Genomic DNA, 20,326 nt, shown 5'->3' on the forward strand with positions numbered 1-20,326 from the left:
AAATCACTGCAGATGATGACTGAAGCCATGAAATTAAAAAATGCTTGCTCCTTGGAAGAAAAGCTATTACCAGCCTAGACAGCATATTATAAAGCAGAGACATTACTTTGCCAAAAAAAGTTCATCTAGTCCATGCTATGGTTTTTCCAGTAGTGATGTATGGATGTGAGAGTTGGACTGTAAAGATGAGCGTGGAAGAATTGATGCTTTTGAACTGTGGTTGTTGGAGAAGACTCTTGAGAGTCCCTTAGACTGCAAAGATATCCAACCAGTCCATCCTAAAGGAAATTAGTCCTGAATATTCACTGGAAGGAAGGACTGATGTTGAAGCTGAAACTCCAATAATTTGGCCACCTAATGTGAAGAACTGACTCATTTTAAAAGACTCTAATGCTGGGGAAAATTGAAGGCAGGAGGAGAAGGGGACAACAAAGGATGAGATGGTTGGATGGCATCACTGACTCAATGGACATGAGTTTGAGCAAGCTCTGCGAGTTGATGATGGACAGGGAATCCTGGCATGCTGCAGTCCATGGGGTCGTGAAGAGTCAGACATGACTGAGCGACTTCACTTTCACTTTTCACTTTCATTCATTGGAGAAAGAAATGGCAACCCACTCCAGTGTTCTTGCCTGGAGAATCCCAAGGATGGCAGAGCCTGGTGGGCTGCCATCTATGGGGTCGCACAGAGTTGGACACGACTGAAGCGACTTAGCAGCAGTATCACCTATTTCAATTTATTCTCCAATCAAGAGGTTTCTTTATACCAAGAGAAACTAAACCTCTCTTTCTTCAGTGGCCAGACCAGACTCTGCAGAAACATACAAGGAGACAGAGAGAATTCTTCCTAATGTATTAATAGAGAGCACATTGTAGAGTTTAGTGGAGGAGCTCACATCCTTAGCAATATTGTTGAAAAGTGTTGGTTCTTAAAGTGAGTACTGGCTAGCCAATCAGTTGAGATTGAGGTTTTTGTTTGTTAGTTTGTTTTTCAGTTGTTCTGGGTTTTCCTTGCTGCTCTCAGACTTTCTCTAGTTGTGGTGAGAGGAGGATAATCTTTGTTGTGATGCAGAGGCTTCTGATAGAGGTGGCTTCTCTTGTTACAGAGCACAGGCTCTAGGTGCAGGCTTCCGAAGTCACGGCTCATGGGCTCCAGAGCCCAGGCTCAGTGGTTGTGGCATATGGGATTTAGTTCCTTCATAGTATGTGGAATCCTCCAGGACCAAGGATCAAACCTGTGCCCCTGCTTTGGCAGGTGGGTTCTTATTCACTGCGCCACCATGGAAGTCCAAGATTGTGAGTTTTTATGACCATTCAGTGTAGACTAGAGAGTCTCAAGAACAGGGTTGAGCACTTCTCAGAGACTTATCAGATCCTTGAACCAGAGGAGAAACCACTTAGCCATACCTAGATTTATACGTTCATATAAATTTCCCAAGTGGAAGCTTATGCCAGGCCCTAAGCTAATTTCTATTTCTCATTCCATAACTGAGTTATTTTTTCACAACTAATTTTTAAACATCATAGAATTTCCAAGTAACTAAAACAACTCAGGATATCATTTACTATGGCTATATTTCTAGTTTGAGTACATTCTAACTGAACTGTTGAGTACATTCTAACTGAACTGTTACTAACTGAACAATAGTATCAAGATTCTGTCATTCAAAGTTAGAATATTCAGGTAAGTAATCCTCTGTATAAAATAGTTCATGTTTCACATTATATGAATTTACCAGTAACCAACTCCAGGCATTGCATAAGAATGCCTGTGCTTGTTCATTCAAGCATGATGAATGAACCACGACAGAGAATCCTCCTTTCCAAAGGCCAGTAGTCAGTTTTGATGGCAGTTGTCTGTACTAGCTTCTGATTTTCCATAAAAAAGTTAATGTCTAAAAAACAACCGAGGTCCTGAAACACAGTTGAGAAATGAAAGATGTGTACAACAAGATTTTTCGCAAGCTGTGCTGGTCACAATGAGAATGCTGTGATGATTAATTTTTTGTGTTGACTTGGCTATGGGGTTCTCAGATATTTGATATGGTTGTTTAGTCACAAAGTTTTACCTGACTCTTTGTGACCCCATGGACTGTAGCCCAACAGGCTCTTCTGTCCATGGAATTTCCCAGGCAAGAATACTGGAGCAGGTTGCCATTTCCTTCTCCAGGGGATTTTTCCCAACCCAGGGATTGAACTTGCCTCTCAGGTATTGGTCAAGCATTATTCTGGGTGTGCCTGTAAATGTGTTTTTGGATGAGATTAATATTCAAATCAGTAGATGAGTGAAATATATTACCTCCATTAGGGTGGCTCTCATCCAATCAGTTGGAGGCCTGTACGGGGTCGCAAAGAGATGGACATGACTGAGCATGCACACACGCAAACCGAAAGGCTTCCCGGAGTAAGAAGGAATTCTTTCTGCCTGATTGCCTTGAGCTGGGATATCAGTGTTTCCGTGCCTTTGAACTGAGCTATTGTCTCCTCTTGGATCTTGAGCTTGCCAGCTTTCAGCCTGGAACTTACAGCATCTGCTCTTCTGGTCTCAGCACTTTGGACTGGGCCTAGAACTGCACATGCACTCTCCCTGCTTCTGGACCTCGTTTGCCAACTGAGGTCTCAAGACTTCTCAGACTCTGTAATGCGTTGAGCCAATTCTTTATAATACATCTCTTTAGAGATTTCCATATGTTTATATAAATACATATTTATATATGTATATTCTCTTTGTTCTGCTTCTCTGGAAAACCTGGACAAATATAGTTGTATTTTCAGGAAATTATGGGCAAATGGTTTATTCCTTTCCCAATATATTGAGGCACATTGGTCCATTTTTCTTTGAGCTGAGATCTCTTACAAAGAAATCAAAAGGTTAATTTTCAAGGACAAGTTATTAGCTCTGCCTGCCTGTCGGAAAATGATAAGGCTAAACAAAAGTGAATTCTATCATTGCTTTAAATTGTTGTAATGGCCACATAATGTCTGCATATATCTCCAGGGAATAAACAGTCTTTCATCGCTTTTTAGTGGGTCTTTCAATATCCTCATTAGCTCTGAACTCAGAGCTAAAAAATCAAGTAGGCACAAAAATCTGGGAGCTAGAAGACCACTTTTTTCATGAAACCATTTCTCGTCTTTCTTAAACTGCTTTTATCTCACCCAGTGTATGCTACCACAGATAAAGGGGAAAAAAATTCTTTCCCTCCTCTGATCCTAATATAAGGTTATCTGAGGCTTATCACTGACACATCACTTTATACCTATATGACTGCTGGAGTTATTATAGTTATTTATTATATTGACTAGTCTTTAGTAACCCTTCATGGCAGGCTCCATGTATCACTCAAAATCTTAGCTAGTGCTATATGTGATGGAACAGAACAAAGATTGAATGCCTCGGTTAGCAGTGATTGGTTGAATATATCCTTCTGTATATTTAGCAGGGGATTATACTAAACTTGGAATCTTACCAGGTATGTTACAGTGGGCAGTTGAAATTTTACTCTCCCACATGTTTTAGATATTGGGTATGAATTCTTCTTCATGCTTAGCATTACTAAACACAGCTGTCCATTCATACAACCTTTGCTCTATTGAATGAAATGAATGGACATGTCTTCTGACCTTGATCAATCATGTCCATCTAACTGTGACTACCTTTCTTGTATGTTTATTATATAAAATTGAATGTCATATCTACATATAGAAAAGAAAAAGAAAGTATTAGTTGCTCAGTTGTGTCTGACTCTTTGCAACCCCATTGACTATAGCCTGCTAGGCTCCTCTGTCCATGGATTTCTCCATGTAAGAATACTGGAATGGATATACATTTCCTTCTCCAGGGAATCTTCCCAACTCAGGCATTGAACCTGGGTCCACTGCCTTGCAGGCAGATTCTTTACCATGTGAGCCAACAGAGAAGTCCATATCTACATATAATTGCTTATAATTCACATTTTATATACAGTTGCCTTATTCTGAATTCCAAAAAAAGATCCTACATAAAACAATTACCAATTTCTACACCCTTAACAATAATTTTTGAAGAGAGTGGTAAAAACATAATTTTTCATGGAAATTGAAGCCAGATGCATTATATGAAAGAAAATATCAAATGTGAGAGCTATGAATGTTCTAGTCAAAGACTAAATGTGTATTCAGTTGAGTTCAGTTCAGTTCAGTCACTCAGTCGTGTCCGACTCTTTGCAACCCCATGAATCACAGCACGCCAGGCCTCCCTGTCCATCACCAACTCCCAGAGTTCACTCAGGCTCACGTCCATTGAGTCGGTGATGCCATCCAGCTATCTCATCCTCTGTCGTCCCCTTCTCCTCCTGCCCCCAATCCCTCCCAGCATCAGAGTCTTTTCCAATGAGTCAACTCTTCGCATCAGGTGGCCAAAGTACTGGAGTTTCAGCTTTAGCATCATTCATTCCAAAGAAATCCCAGGGCTGATCTCCTTCAGAATGGACTGGTTGGATCTCCTTGCAGTCCAAAGGACTCTCAAAAGTCTTCTCCAACACCACAGTTCAAAAACATCAATTCTTCGGTGCTCAGCCTTCTTCACAGTCCAACTCTCACAGCCATACATGACCACTGGAAAAACCATAGCCTTGACTAGACAGACCTTTCTTAGCAAAGTAATGTCTCTGCTTTCCAATATGCTATCTAGGTTGGTTATAACTTTTCTTCCAAGGAGTAAGTGTCTTTTAATTTCATGTCTGCAGTCATGATCTGCAGTGATTTTGGAGCCCCAAAAAATAAAGTCAGCCACTGTTTCCACTGTTTCCCCATCTATTACCCATGAAGTTATGAGACCAGATGCCATGATCTTTGTTTTCTGAATGTTGAGCTTTAAGCCCACTTTTTCACTCTCCACTTTCACTTTCATCAAGAGGCTTTTTAGTTCTTCTTCACTTTCTGCCATAAAGGTGGTGTCATCTGCATAGCTGAGGTGATTGATATTTCTCCTGGCAATCTTGATTCCAGATAGTGCTTCTTCCAGCCCAGCGTTTCTCATGATGTACTCTGCATATAAGGTAAATAAGCAGGGTGACAATATACAGCCTTGACACACTCCTTTTCCTATTTGGAACCAGTCTGTTGTTCCATGTCCAGTTCTAACTGTTGCTTCCTGACCTGCATTCAGATTTCTCAAGAGGCAGGTCAGGTGGTCTGGGATTTCCATCTCTTTCAGAATTTTCCACAGTTTATTGTGATCCACACAGTCAAAGGCTTTGGCATAGTCAGTAAAGCAGAAATAGATGTTTTTCTGGAACTCTCTTGCTTTTTCCATGATCCAGCGGATGTTGACAATTTGAACTCTGGTTCCTCTGCCTTTTCTAAAACCAGCTTGAACATCAGGAAGTTCACGGTTCACATATTGCTGAAGCCTGGCTTGGAGAATTTTGAGCATTACTTTACTAGCATGTGAGATGAGTTCAATTGTGCGGTAGTTGGAGCATTCTTTGGCATTGCCTTTCTTTGGGATTGGAATGAAAACTGACCTTTTCCAGTCCTGTGGCCACTGCTGAGTTTTCCAAATTGCTGGCATATTGAATGCAGCACTTTCACAGCATCATCTTTCAGGATTTGGAATAGCTCAACTGGAATTCCATCACCTCCACTAGCTTTGTTCATAGTGATGCTTTCTAAGGCCCACTTGACTTCACATTCCAGGATGTCTGGCTCTAGGTCAGTGATCACACAATCGAGATTATCTGGGTCGTGAAGATCTTTTTTGTACAGTTCTTCTGTGTATTCTTGCCACCTCTTCTTAATATCTTCTGCTTCTGTTAAGTCCATACTATTTCTGTCCTTTATCGAGCCCATCTTTGCATGAAGTGTTCCCTTGGTATCTCTGATTTTCTTGAAGAGATTTCTAGTCTTTCCCATTCTGTTGTTTTCCTCTATTTCTTTGCATTGATCACTGAGGAAGGCTTTCTTATCTCTTCTTGCTATTCTTTGGAACTCTGCATTCAGATGTTTATATCTTTCCTTTTCTCCTTTGCTTTTCACTTCTCTTCTTTTCACAGCCATTTGTAAGGCCTCCCCAGACAGCTATTTTGCTTTTTTGCATTTCTTTTCCATGGGGATGGTCTTGATCCCTGTCTCCTGTACAATGTCACGAACCTCAGTCTATAGTTCATCAGGCACTCTATCTATCAGATATAGGCCCTTAAATCCATTTCTCACTTCTACTGTATAATCATAAGGGATTTTATTTAGGTCATACCTGAATGGTCTAGTGGTTTTCCCTACTTTCTTCATTTTAAGTCTGAATTTGGCAATAAGGAGTTCATGATCTGAGGCACAGTCAGCTCCTGGTCTTATTTTTGCTGACTGTATAGAGCTTCTCCATCTTTGGCTGCAAAGAATATAATCAATCTGATTTTGGTGTTGACCATCTGGTGATGTTCATGTGTAGAGTCTTCTCTTGTGTTTGTTGGAAGAGGGTGTTTGCTATGACCAGTGCATTTTCTTGGCAAGACTCTATTATCCTTTGCCCTGCTTCATTCCGTATTCCAAGGCCAAATTTGCCTGTTACTCCAGGTGTTTCTTGACTGCCTACTTTTGCATTCCAGTCCCCTATAATGAAAACGACATCTTTTTTGGGTGTTAGTTCTAAAAGGTCTTGTAGGTCTTCATAGAACCGTTCAACTGCAGCTTCTTCAGCGTTACTGGTTGGGGCATAGACTTGGATTACTGTGATATCGAATGGTTTGCCTTGGAAACGAACAGAGATCATTCTGTCGTTTTTGAGATTGCATCCAAGTACTGCATTTTGGACTCTTTTGTTGACCATGATGGCTACTCCATTTCTTCTGAGGGATTCCTGCCCGCAGTAGTAGATATAATGGTCATCTGAGTTAAATTCTCCCCTTCCAGTCCATTTTAGTTTGCTGATTCCTAGAATGCCGACATTCACTCTTGCCATCTCTTGTTTGACCACTTCCAATTTGCCTTGATTCATGGACCTGACATTCCTGGTTCCTATGCAATATTGCTCTTTACAGCATCGGACCTTGCTTCTATCACCAGTCACATCCACAGCTGGGTATTGTTTTTGCTTTGGCTCCATCCCTTCATTCTTTCTGGAGTTATTTCTCCACTGATCTCCAGTAGCATATTGGGCACCTACTGACCTGGGGAGTTCCTCTTTCAGTATCCTATCATTTTGCCTTTTCATACTGTTCATGGGGTTCTCAAGGCAAGAATACTGAAGTGGTTTGCCATTCCCTTCTCCAGTGGACCACAGTCTGTCAACATTACCTAAACATTTACCTCAACATTACCTAAAAGAAAAATACTAATTATTTTAAGGAAGATGGGGGATATTTGTTAATTTTTTTTGAGTGAACCTGGATTTAGGCTTTAGCCCTACCATATATCTGAAATTTAAGACTGACCTTTCTTGCAGTTGATAGAATCGGCCATATTTCTTTCTAAACCACTGTTCAAATCAATGGTTTGTCTATTATCTATTTTAGGAGAATTAGTTTCTATAATTCAAAATTAAAATCTAAATGTGCTTTTCATTACATGTAAAAATCAATTGTAGTTAAAGCTGGAATTTTGTAAATACTATCTTTTAAACAAAATAAAAGATGCTTTGGTCTCTCCTTAAAAAGAGCTGACAATTTTGGCAGCCTCCCGATTCTCCTCCATCTGTAACTCCTCCTTGATAACCAATCCATGAAACAGGGGACAGGATTTCTCCAGAACAGTGTAAAGCATCAGCCAACGCAAAGCTGCCCTCTTTGCCTGGATGCACTATTTTTATGTTTTGTTTTTCCCAAGGCTTTTTCCAATGCATTTCTAGACTGTGTAGATGGAAATAAAGGATAAAAAATACAGTGATGAGGTGAAATAGAGTTAACAATATAAAAATAACTTCCTTTATTATTTGATATATTATATAGAAGATAAATAATTTAAATTTAAAAGCATATAACTTCCATTTCTAATTCTTGATGGTAGACCATGATGACTATTTAGGACATTTGCTGTGAAAATATTAGAGTCACTCATAATTTTCATGGCTTTATTTTTCCATTTTTTAAAAAAAGTTACATGATCTCTGTATTTCCTAGCCACCTGTTCTCCTTGCTCAGCTCTGCAGTAAATCTTTCTCTGGTCCAAAAAAAAAAAACAAACAAGTTTTGTGATCTCCTAGGTTTATTTCACATATTTCTCATTTAGTATATAGCAAAGGTGGTTAATATTGATAACCTAAGAGATATGTCACTTATACATGTACCAGATGGGAGTTATGAAAATAAAAATCTCCAAATAATTACAATTTCGAAACAGTATGAAGATTCAACATGACCATTTTCCTCTGCCAATAATCTTCTCCAATTTCCGTTGCTCCATCATCCAAAATTTTTTCAGCTTAAAACTAAGGATGGCAAAGCATGAGTGCTTCTCAAAGTGATAGCATTTTAGACTGTTAACTGTGGTTTATAACATCATCTCTTTGGATGCCAGGACCAGGCTTTGTTAGAAAGTAGAGACGACAGCAAAAGCACACCCTATACTTCTGGGAGAGGGCAAGCTGACCGCACAAACAGACCAGGAACAGTAGGTTGTGGGGAGAGGAAAATTCCACAAGCTTTATGCATTTCCCAGAGCTGGTTCCGCTAACCCAAGCCCAGAGCACTCAGACACACTGTTGCATATTCTCCTTGTCTGCATTTTTTTTAACACAAGGTTTCCTAACTATTTTAGTTGCCATGTAATATTTTCTTTTATACTATTTCAACCAGTCCTCTAACTGATTGATCTACTTTGTCTTCTTCTTGGGATTTTACTCAGGAATATCCTCAGAGAAAAGAAAATGAACTTACCTGGTGTTTCTGTTGCTTTGATTGAACTCTGAGTCTCAGCTTTAGAGAAAAAAAAAAGAAAGAAAATTGCTAAAATTAAACGTTGAATATCAAATATCTACTCTCACAATTGTTTCAGGTGGTAGTTGCATAGAGATTTTAGTTCATTTCTGATTTACTTTCCTCAAGTCACCAAATAATGAGGCTTCCTGAATAAAAGAAACTTCGGAGCAGGGGTCAGTCAACTCTTTCTTAAAGGGACAGATAGTATTTAAGCTTTGTGGGCCATAAGTCTCTACTAACTATTCAGCTTTTGCTATTGTAGTGTGAATACAGCCATATGTAATATCTAAAGAATAGGTACGGCAATATTCTCATTAAATTTTAATTACAAAAATAGACTGGGGCTTGGATTTGGCCTGTGATCCAAAGTTCGCTGCATCCTCCTTTGGGGCATCTGGTACAACCCCACTTCTTGAATATGCCAAGAGAATCCAGAAGACTACAGAAACTTCAGTGGGTGCTTCATGAGTGGCACTGCCATATGTCATACTCCTACTAAGATATTGCACATCTCTTGATCTGAGGAAGATTTAGGATGGTTCAGACAGATACCTTTGAAACTTAAGAAATTCCTGTAAAGGGAATAGAGCTCAGTAGAGCTTTCTACAAGTAAAATCGCTTGAGAGAATTATAAGCAAATATCATTTCAAGAAACTTGAGTGTTTGCACCACGAGTCAAGATTTTCCACATGAAAAAATATAGAAATATTTGAGATAAATAGAAGCCCAATAATGATGGTGAATCCAAACCTCCACTTGCTTCCTTTGTATCTTCACCTGTCTTAACAGCATGTTAAATTTTACATGCCCAAAACAGAACCCCCTTTTTTTTTTAAACTGAAGTAGAGTTGATATAAAATGCTGTGTTAGTTGCAGGTATACAGCACAGTGATTCAGTTTTATATCTAAATATACTGTTTTTCAGATTTTTGCCTTGTAGGTTATTACAAAATATTGAGTGCTAAGTTGCTTCAGTCGTGTCCAGCTCTTTGCAACCCCATGGACTGTAGCCTGTCAAGCTCCTCTGTTCATGGGATTTCCCAGGCAAGATACTGGAGTGGGTTGCCATGCCCTCCTCGAGGGGATCTTCCTGAGCCAGAGATCAAACCCGTGTCTCCTGTAGCTCCTGAATTGCAGGTGGAGTCTTTACTGTTGAGCCACCAGGGAAGCCCATAAGTCCCTGTGCTATACAGTAAATCTCATTATTATCTATTTTATATACAATAGTGTATATATCTTAATTCCAGACTCCTAATTTATCTCCCCCTTCTCCCCTTTTTTGGTAACCGCAGCTTTGTTTTCTATGTCTGGGGGTCTATTCCTATTTTGTAAATAAGTTCATTTGTAGCTTTTTGTTTTAGATTCCACATATAAGCAGTATCATGTGTCTTTCTCTGTCCGACTCCACTTAGCATGATATATTCTAGGTCTATCAATGTTGCTGCAAGTGGCATTATTTCATTCATTTTTATGTCTGTGAAGGAAAGTTATGTCCAACCTAGATAGCATATTCAAAAGCAGAGACATTACTTTGCTAACAAAGGTCCATCTAGTCAAGGCTATGGTTTTTCCTGTGGTCATGCATGGATGTGAGAGTTGGACTGTGAAGAAGGCTGAGCGCCGAAGAATTGATGCTTTTGAACTGTGGTGTTGGAGAAGACTCTTGAGAGTCCCTTGGACTGCAAGGAGATCCAACCAGTCCATTCTGAAGGAGATCAGCCCTAGGATTTCTTTGGAATGAATGATGCTAAAGCTGAAACTCCAGTACTTTGGCCACCTGTTGTGAAGAGTTGACTCATTGGAAAAGACTCTGATGCTGGGAGGGACTGGGGGCAGGAGGAGAAGGGGACGACAGAGGATGAGATGGCTGGATGGCATCACTGACTCGATGGATGTGAGTCTGGGTGAACTCTGGGAGTTGGTGATGGACAGGGAGGCCTGGCGTGCTGTGATTCATGGGGTTGCAAAGAGTCGGACACGACTGAGCAACTGAACTGAACTGAACTGAATGTGGTGGCACTAGTGGGAAAAATCTATCTGCCAATGCAGGAAACATGAAAGACATGTGTTTGATCCCTGGGTCAGAAAGATCCCCTGGAGGAGGGCATGACAGCCCACCCCAATATTCTTGCCTAAAGAATCTGATGGACAGAGGATCCTGGCAGGCTACAGTTCACAGGGTCACAAAGAGTTGGACACGACTGAAGTGACTTAGCACGCATGCAATATTCCATTGTATCTATACACCGCACTTCTTTATCCATTCCTAACTCTTGACTTGTGTCCTCAAACACACCTCCCCTTTCACTTTTTTGAACCAAAGTATGGAAGACTCTTGAGAGTCCCTTGGACTGCAGGTAGATCCAACCAGTCCATTCTAAAGGAGATTGGTCCTGGGTGCTCTTTGGAGGGAATGATGCTGAAGCTGAGACTCCAATACTTCGGCCATCTCATGCAAAGAGTTGACTCATTGGAAAAGACTCTGATGCTGGGAGGGATTGGGAGCAGGAGGAGAAGGGGACGACAGAGGATGAGGTGGCTGGATGGCATCACCAAGTCGATGGACATTGGGTTTGAATGAACTCCGGGAGTTGGTGATGGACAGGGAGGCCTGGCGTGCTGCGATTCATGGGGTGGCAAAGAGTCGGACACGACTGAGCGACTGAACTGAACTGAACTGAACTGATGGTACTGTTGCCTCCCAGGTGCATGAGCCAAAAAGTAGTGGCCTTTCTTCTTTTTTTTTTCTTGATTCATTTTTTTCTCACCTCATCAGCCCTAGCTTCAAAATATATTTCACATACACCTCACCATTCAATTGACTACAATTCATCTAGCACCTATATCTCTCTCCTTAGTACGTGTAACAGCCACCTAGAAAAAAATTTTTTTAATTAACATTTCATTACTCCAATGGCTCCTTATTCCTCTCCTCACTACAGCTAGTGGTTCTCCATAGGACATGGCTCCTGCCTTGCTCCTCAATTCACTCCCGCTGTCACAGCCTGCTTGGCGTCTCCATGGTAGATAAATGTCCCAGGGATCCCTTGCCTCAGACGGCCTGCTGGCCCTAAGCCTGTGGGCTGTCCTCTCAGGCCTACACTGGCTCCTTCTCACCCTTCATGACTGTTCGGGTGTCACCACTCAGAAAAGTCTTCTCCAACCACCTTATTGAAAGCTGTCTTCTCATTTCCCTCTATCTCAGCCCACCATCATTCTTTGTTTGCTCACCAGTTTATCACTCCAGGGACATTTATTTTTTTTAAACTGCTTTGTTTACTGTTAGAATGTACGTCCAGGAGGACAGAGATTTCTTATTTTACTCAGGGTCATAATTTCAGCATCTACTATCCATACTGCTGTTAAGTCACTTCAGTCGTGTCTGACTGTGTGACCCCATAGACGGCAGCCCACCAGGCTCCCCCGTCCCTGGGATTCTCCAGGCAAGAACACTGGAGTGGGTTGCCATTTCCTTCTCCAATGCCTGAAAGTGAAAAGTGAAAGTGAAGTTGCTCAGTTGTGCCTGACTCTTAGCAACCCCATGGACTGCAGCGCACTAGGCTCCTCTGTCCATGGGATTTTCCAGGCAGGAGTACTGGAGTGGGGTGCCATCGCCTTCTTCATACTAGGTCTATCCACACTATCCATACTAGGTCTCTGGTAAAAACATAGGGAGTGAACAAATAATAATATAAAATAATAATTGATAATAATAATAAAAATAAAAACTAATTTTACCTAATGAATTCAATTTTTAAGGCAAAATGAATGTGTTATTAAAAATTGCTAGTTGGATAATGATAGCTACTATTTTTGAAGCAACTCTTCTGATCAATTCCATATATTAATCATTGATGTCTATGAGAAAGATGTTATTATTTTCATTTTGCAGATCTGCAAGTAATAGTTGAAAGAAGTGAAACTATGTTCTCAAAGGGAGGACTGTGATTATAATTCAGGTCCGTTGGTTCTAAGGTCCATCTTCTTTTACTAAGAGACAGCTTTTTTTTCCAATAAACTGTTCTCAGTGGAAAGCTTATGTAATTAATTTCTACTTTTCATAACTAGTTAAAATAATTTTGTACATGGCATAATGCTGTACTTGGAGGATGCAGTTAAAATATTTATCAGCTGCCAGAGGATTAGAATACAAACGAAATCAAAACCTTTGTTCTTCCTGCTTTTAATATAAGGTCATAATCTTTCTTGCTGATACACTTTATTGAGAACGAACAATTTTAAACTCATATCAGACAAAGCCTCCTGACTATTCTTTTTTGCATTTTTTTCATCCTTCAAAAATGCATAATGACTTCTCAGGGACATATTACATAAAATAAAAATGACATGCCTTAAGAAGTAGTGCAATAGTAAAAAAAAAAAAAAAGATAGCAATTCAAAACCCTTTTCTTGAGTCTTCAGAGGTCCAGATATTTCTATATGAATGAATATATTGTTATTCTGAGAAAAAAATTCTGTAAATCTTAAATACTTAATTAGTACTGGGAAATATATACTTTTTATCCTGAAATCAAGGATGTATTATTTTGAAGATAATAAAACATCTTCATACAGCATTCTATTTTCAAATTTCGACTCAGTTTTGTGAATATAAAATCTGAATAGAGATGAATGCTATGGAATATGGCTAAAGTTGTGGAAACTAATGAAAAGTGAAGACATCTGTAATTATTCCTCTGTGTGTGTGTGTGTGTGTTTAAGTTTCATAATGCAAATATGCTATAAGAAAAGGCCAAATTCTGATCTGGAGAGGAAGCAGGTGTGCTTAGTCATTCAGTTGTGTTCGACTCTGCGACTTTTTGGGACTATAGCCTGCATGGCTCCTCTGTCCATGGGATTTCCCAGGCAAGAATACTGGAGTGGGTTGCCATTTCCTCTTCCAGTGGATTTTCCCGACCCAGGGATCAAACCTGCGTCTCCCATGTCTCCTGCATTATAGGCAGATTCTTTATCTGCTGAGTAAGTGGAAGTTAAATAGAAATGAGTGTAGTACATTCTATTAACCTAGTCTCAAACTTAGTTGTTGAGTCAAGACCAAATCCTTAATCAGGGTGTTTGGCAACTTAAATCTCTTGGTTCAGTTTGAAACTGAAGTCTTATGAAATGCAAATGAACTTCAAAATGCTAAACTTTAATCCACAATTTAATCCCAAACTAAACCTTGCTTAAACTATCAGCTTTTAAGATAGAAAGCTTAAGCAATAATACAAGTAACTTTGCTAAATATTATCTTACAAAAGCCATTGTATTTCCAGCTATATATAGCTGTATATAATTTCCTACAGAACATGATTTATCATTAAAAGTCCCAGGAAAAAAATGTAGTTGTTCCCATATATAATTCTTTACTGATTTGCTTAAAAATAATTTACTATGACCAATTAAAATTTTCCTTCTCATTCCCCCTCATACATACCATCCCCCATCCCCCCAACAAAGCATTGACTGAGTCATCATACAAAAGATTAGTTCTGGTTTGGATAAACCATGATGTGTGACTAAGACTTTGTTATCCTGAGAATTCCTCTTTTATCTGCCCACATGAAATGATACAAACTAATTAAATAGCATGTAAGAAACATTGCAATTAAGTTCCCTGATAAATGTCATAGATAAATGGTGCCATTCACAAAAGAAATAATGAGCCTGAGTGATCAGAAAAATTAGACTTTTCCAAAGCATGAGATGCATAGCATTATATGAGAGATTCTATACTGGAAAGTGGCGTTAAATAAGATTGAAACATTCAGTGAGAAAGTAATTATTTTCAGTTTTTTTGTGTTTATTTCAATGAAGAAGTTTCAAAATTTCAATTTGATGCAAATATGTCATTAATACCTAGAATGTACTTATCTTTTTTTCCACCACACAGGGAAAAGTGCAAATGCAGTCCCCCACAACCACAAATTATGCAGTCAAGTTCTGTGGGAATTGCAGGGGTCAGCACATCCGAAGTGTGATAGATAAGCCACGCTGTGTAGGGGGGGGCGGCGGTGCGGGGAGGTGAAAATCACCTTCATCATCCCAGTATCTCCCCTGCCAGGTAAGTATTTGATTTATTTATTAAGCAAGGCTAAAATTCAGAGCCTTTGGTAAGCAACAAAATCTAGCGAGAATTTTATTTTATTTTGCTTACATCACAGAGACTTTCTAGCTTCTGCTTCTGCCAATTCAAACTGGTTTTTCACTCATGATGGTTTCCTTTTCAAACAAATTTAAGAATTAAAAAGTGCATCCATTTAAAGAAAGTACTAAATGAATAATAGTGCAGATGGTACATATATCTGGAAACTTCATTAAGGTGTGGGAAATACTGAGGTGATATTTTGTAGAGGTTCTTTATGGTTGTGTAGAATTTTAATAATCAGTTGGAGGAAGGACAAGGGGAAGAAAGAATGACCATACAGATGAGGAAGACAGGTTGAACAAGTCACACGGTCAGGAATAAATCTGGCATGGTTGGCAACAGCATGAGAACCACCTTGGTGAGAATCCCAGGTTTCTGGTGAGAATCCCAGGTTTCTGGTGAGAATCCCAGGTTTCTATTCAGTCGGTTGGTCAGTGTTATAGTGATTGAACTTCTGTTTGTCAAGCATATGATGCACCCAATTAAAAGCTACCTGCTTTCTAATTCCTTTAGATACTTTATGTGAAATAGTTGTAATGAGAGAAAGTGTGGTATATCGATATTTATGGAGTTTGAGGCAAGAAAAACAGGGTTTGAATTACATCTTTTAACATTGGGTGAGTCATTTCATCTTTCTGAACCTGTTTCCTTATTTGTGAAACTGATACCATAAATACCATCTTTGCTTGGCTTTTGTAAGGATTATCAGTACCGAAATAATATTAATAACTAAAATGTATTGTTTTCTTTTCAGACACTGTTTTAAGCTTCATATTATTTTATCTCTTTTAATCTTCACAAGAATCCTGTAAAAGTGTAGTCATTACAACTATTTTACAGATGAGGAAACTGAGGCACAGAGAAGTTAAACAGCTTACCAAAGGCCAAAGTCCAAATAAATGGTTGTGCTATTATTTGAATCTAAGCTATTTGATTTTAAGGGCTTCCCTGGTGGCTCAGTTGGTAAAGTGTCTGCCTGCAATGTAGGAGATCTGGGTTCAATCCCTAGGTCAGGAAGATCCCCTGGAGAAGGAAATGGCTACCCACTCCAGTATTCTTGCCTAGGGAATTCCATGGACAAAGGAGCCTGGTGGGCTACAGACCATGGGTTCAGAAAGAGTCAAACACGACTAAGTAAGTTTTCTAACACTTTCACTTTCTTTATCTGATTTCAGAATCATTGTTAGTAAACAATAAGCCAACTTCCTCTTGGCATAATTGGAGTGACCATTTCTTTTAAGAAGGGTGTGGTGCCTCGAAAAGTACAGGCTTGTGCAGAAGCCATTCTCATGTTCAACCAGTAGTATATCTGAAGTGGTTACTTGATCTTTATACAATTATATATGCTTTTTGTATTAAAAACAAACTCTATTCTAAACTAGGATAGATTATGCAAAAGGGAAACATACATGATAAATTATTTGTTACATATAAATGTTATTAACCCTTGACTAAATAACCTACTAATTTCTTATAAATGTTACTTATTTTTAATTAACAAAAGTCAGATTTTTCCCTTCAGAGTTCAAGTCTATAATATTATATCTTCTGTGGTAGCAGAGGCTCTGACACGGCAAATTGTTTAGAAGTATTTTTACCCACACACTTGAGGCTTCCTCTGCCAGCAATGTGGGAGACCCGGGTTCAATCCTGGGATCGGGAAGATCCCCTGGAGAAGAGAATGGCAACCCACTCTGGTATTCTTGCCTGGAGAATTCCACAGAGAAGCTTGTCGTGTTACAGCCCATGGGGTCACAAAGAGTTGGACATGACTGAGTGACTAACACTTTCACTTTCATTTTCCCACAGTTGCTTTAGTAGAATTAGGTACTGGTACTTGCCCATCTCGATGTCTCCTACCTATAATCTTGTTACACATATTCTCTCTAGCTAAGTCAGAATCCACCAGAAGGAGAAAGCAATAGGCTGTCTTTCCCTGTCAACAGACCTCATGACTCCTGTCTACTCTAAAATCAAGCCTGAATTTGAGATAATGTCCCCACAGTGCCTTTCTCTGAAGGTCACTATTCAAGCAACCACTGCTCATATGCTTAAGAAGGAGATGAATCATCAACTGTTACACATTTGGCAGACGCATAGTTCGCTTTTATTCTTGTTTGTATTGGGGCACTTATATTATAAAATGCATGAGGTTTTGGTTTGCCAAAGGTACTTTTCAGACATATATTGTCTACCATATAAATTCTGCTTATCAGAACCCAAAACACTGCCACAGAGAAATGTTCCTGTTATGAAGGAAAAATGACCCTCCTCTTCAAATTTCTCTACATGGCGACTAACTACATACAATTATTAGTTTACAATTATGGTGTGGAATCAGACTTCTAAATAACCTTCTTCATGTCATGTCTAAGATGATTACAATAGAAAGGGGGGAAATGGATGTTACCAACATGCTTCTAGATAAGAGTGAGCCTTGAATGTCCACAGTGCTTAGAGGTCTCCTAAGAAGAGACTTGGAGACTGAGTCACCTGTAGCGATGTCTTTTTAAGGACTATGTGCTCAGTTGCTCAGTGGTGGCCAACTCTGCTATTCCAGGGACTGTAGCCCCCCAGGCTCCTCTGTCCATAGGGATTCTCCAAGTCAAGGATACTGGAGTGGGTAGCCATTCCCTTCTCCATTTAAGGACTCTGGTTACGCCAAAAATGCATTCAGTATGTATAATGAGTGGGATTTGATAAGGCTCTTATAGATGATTAGTAGCTTTTCTAGTCAGGATATTTTTACTAAACACACAGATTACTTCAAATCACGGAGGCCAGGATAAGGGAAGTACTTGTGGAGATACGTGTGGACTGCAACTAAAGATCTGTCAGGAATCAGAAGAGCTCCAGGTCCTGTTACTTTTTCCATGTCTCTTGAACAACTTAACCTTGCTCATGGGATCTCTCCATTTCCCCACATAGTCTATCTATAGTCAGTAGCCTTCTCTACTGACTCTGCCAACTCAAGCCTCCTGAAGCCAGAGGCAAGCGCACAAATCACCATGGCCATCTCAGATTCTCTACTAACCCTGAGCTACTCCAGTCCCCCCTGCTTTTTGGTTTGTTTGGGTTTTCTAGTCCAGTTCAGATTACCCAGGAAGGAAATTTGATTGGCCTAGATCAACATTTTCTTTTTGCTCTTAAATGAATATTTATCTGAAAACTCACCACTTAATCCACTCATTGTAAGTATACAACCCAATAATATTTTGTAAATTTATAGAGTCATTGAACCATCACTATAATCCAGTTTTAGAACATTTTCTTCAATATAAAAAACTTCCTTGAGCCTTTCTGCAGTCAGTCCCCAGGCTGGTCCTCAGGTGTAGGCAACTACTTATCTGGTTTCTGTCCCTATAAAAAATATCCTGGATATTTCACAGAAATGGAACTGTATATGTTGTAGTTTGTGAAAGGCTTCTTTCACTGCATAATGTATTTGAGATTCATGCTGTTACAGCATGCGTCAGTATTTTGTATCTTCAAACTGTTGAATGGTACTGTCTTATATGGATATCCCATGTTTTGGAACATTCCAAATGCATTTCAAATGGAAAATCCAATGAGATATTCTATTTCACCAATTAATGGACATTTGAGTTGTTTGCAGCATTTGACAATTATGAATAATGCTACTCTTAACACTCATTAACTCCATACCCTGTTTTGATTACTATAGCTTTACAGTAAGTTTTGAAGTTGGGGGTGGTTGAGTCTTCCAACATTGTTCTTTTTCAAAAGTGTTTTGGCTATACTAGGTCACTTTCATTTCCATATATATTTTGAAAGTGAAGGTGAAAGTTGCTCAGTTGTGTCTGACTCTTTGCAACCCCATGGGTTATACAGTTCACAGAATTCTCTAGGCCAGAATACTGGAGTGGGTAGCTGTGCTCTTCTCCAGGGTATCTTCCCAACCCAGGGATCAAACCCAGGTCTCCCATATTGCAGGCTGATTCTTTACCAGCTGAGCCACAAGGGAAGCCCAAGAATACTGAAGTGGGTAGCCTATCCTTTCTCCAGTGGATCTTCCCAACCCAGGAATCAAACTGGGGTCTCCTGTATTGCAGGCAGATTCTTTACCAACTGAGCTATTAGGGAAGCCCGTATATATTTTGGGATTTGCTTATCAATTTCTAGAAAAAAAAAAAAACTTTCTGGTATTCTAATAGGAATTGCATTGACTATTTTATCAGTTACTGATCAACTTGAGAAGAATTGCCATCTTAAAACATAAAGTCTTCCAAACTATGAACATGTAATGTCTGTTTATTTTATATTCTTTGCAATTTTACATACATTTTTGTATTTTAATCATGAATTTATGCTGATGCCTTAAGTTTCAATCTGATAGTGCAGTGTTTAACTTTCTTTCCCCCATTCTGTATTTGTATCTCCCCTTTTCATCTTGAGAACACATTTATCTGTTTTTTCACTTATACCAAGTATTTAGAGCTAATATATTCATTTCAATAAAACAAACTCATCAAGTGAATTTCAGGGTTTCTTTTCAGTGTTTTTCTTTTCTCTCCCTCTCTTTATCCATTCTTCTGGAGAGGGTGTGCAGTTAAGACTGTGTTGTTTAAAGAACTTGGATTATTTTTGCATTTTTTGTGTGCTTTATTAACAATTTACATATGGTTAGGTAAAGTGTCTTCTGTTTGCATTTAATTATTTTCTATTTCTGTCTTTGTTGATGGTTATATACTTAGAAACACATATTTTTTTTTGAAAATTGATGGTAGATTATTACAGTATAAAATAAGAAAATGTTCAAAACACATATCACAGGCTTTTAAAATTTTTTAAACATACAGCAGTAACTGAAATCACATTTTACACACCCCCACCACAATTTCTTCTTTCTTTTGAACCCTGAAAATGGCTTTGTGTGGCTACAGTCAGAGTCAAAATGATGTCATTTTTCCATCTCATTAGCACTTTCACACTGGTGGTAATGTTTCAAAATCTGATGTCTTTGCTCAAGCAGCAGATGTAATTGTACTAATGAAAATTTTTCTATTTTGATGCTTAGTGGGCTTGTCTAAATCATGAAAACGAACAAGTGGTCTTTTCACATAATGCTAAAATAAATGAATTATTTAAATCATGTGTGCGTCACAGTGAAAGCACACAAGTTGCCTTCCCCTCCCTGTCCTGCTGTGTCTGGCCTGCTGGCTCATATGTGACATGTCTCCCAGATGTACTCCGATGCCAGACTCCACAGTGTGAATATTCAGAGATTGTGATCAGAAGGGGTTCAGCTCTGCTGTGGTTTTGGGGG

The 20,326-nt window shown here is 39.1% G+C and overlaps 1 protein-coding gene and 1 pseudogene across 3 annotated transcripts in view; both read right to left on the bottom strand.

Annotated features, from left to right (window-relative positions):
- The window catches only part of EMCN (endomucin), a 128,360-nt gene that overhangs the window by 43,054 nt on the left and 64,980 nt on the right, over positions 1–20,326 (bottom strand). For all 3 annotated transcript variants that reach the window (XM_055587809.1, XM_055587808.1, XM_055587810.1), the window contains one exon: positions 8,850–8,888. In XM_055587809.1, the coding sequence (XP_055443784.1) occupies positions 8,850–8,888 (39 nt within the window). The remainder of the gene's footprint in view (positions 1–8,849; positions 8,889–20,326) is intronic.
- LOC129658224 (uncharacterized) lies at positions 14,782–14,963 on the bottom strand (annotated as a pseudogene).

This window comes from Bubalus kerabau, chromosome 7 (assembly GCF_029407905.1).
Source record: "Bubalus kerabau isolate K-KA32 ecotype Philippines breed swamp buffalo chromosome 7, PCC_UOA_SB_1v2, whole genome shotgun sequence".
Classification (NCBI taxonomy): Eukaryota; Metazoa; Chordata; class Mammalia; order Artiodactyla; family Bovidae; genus Bubalus; species Bubalus kerabau.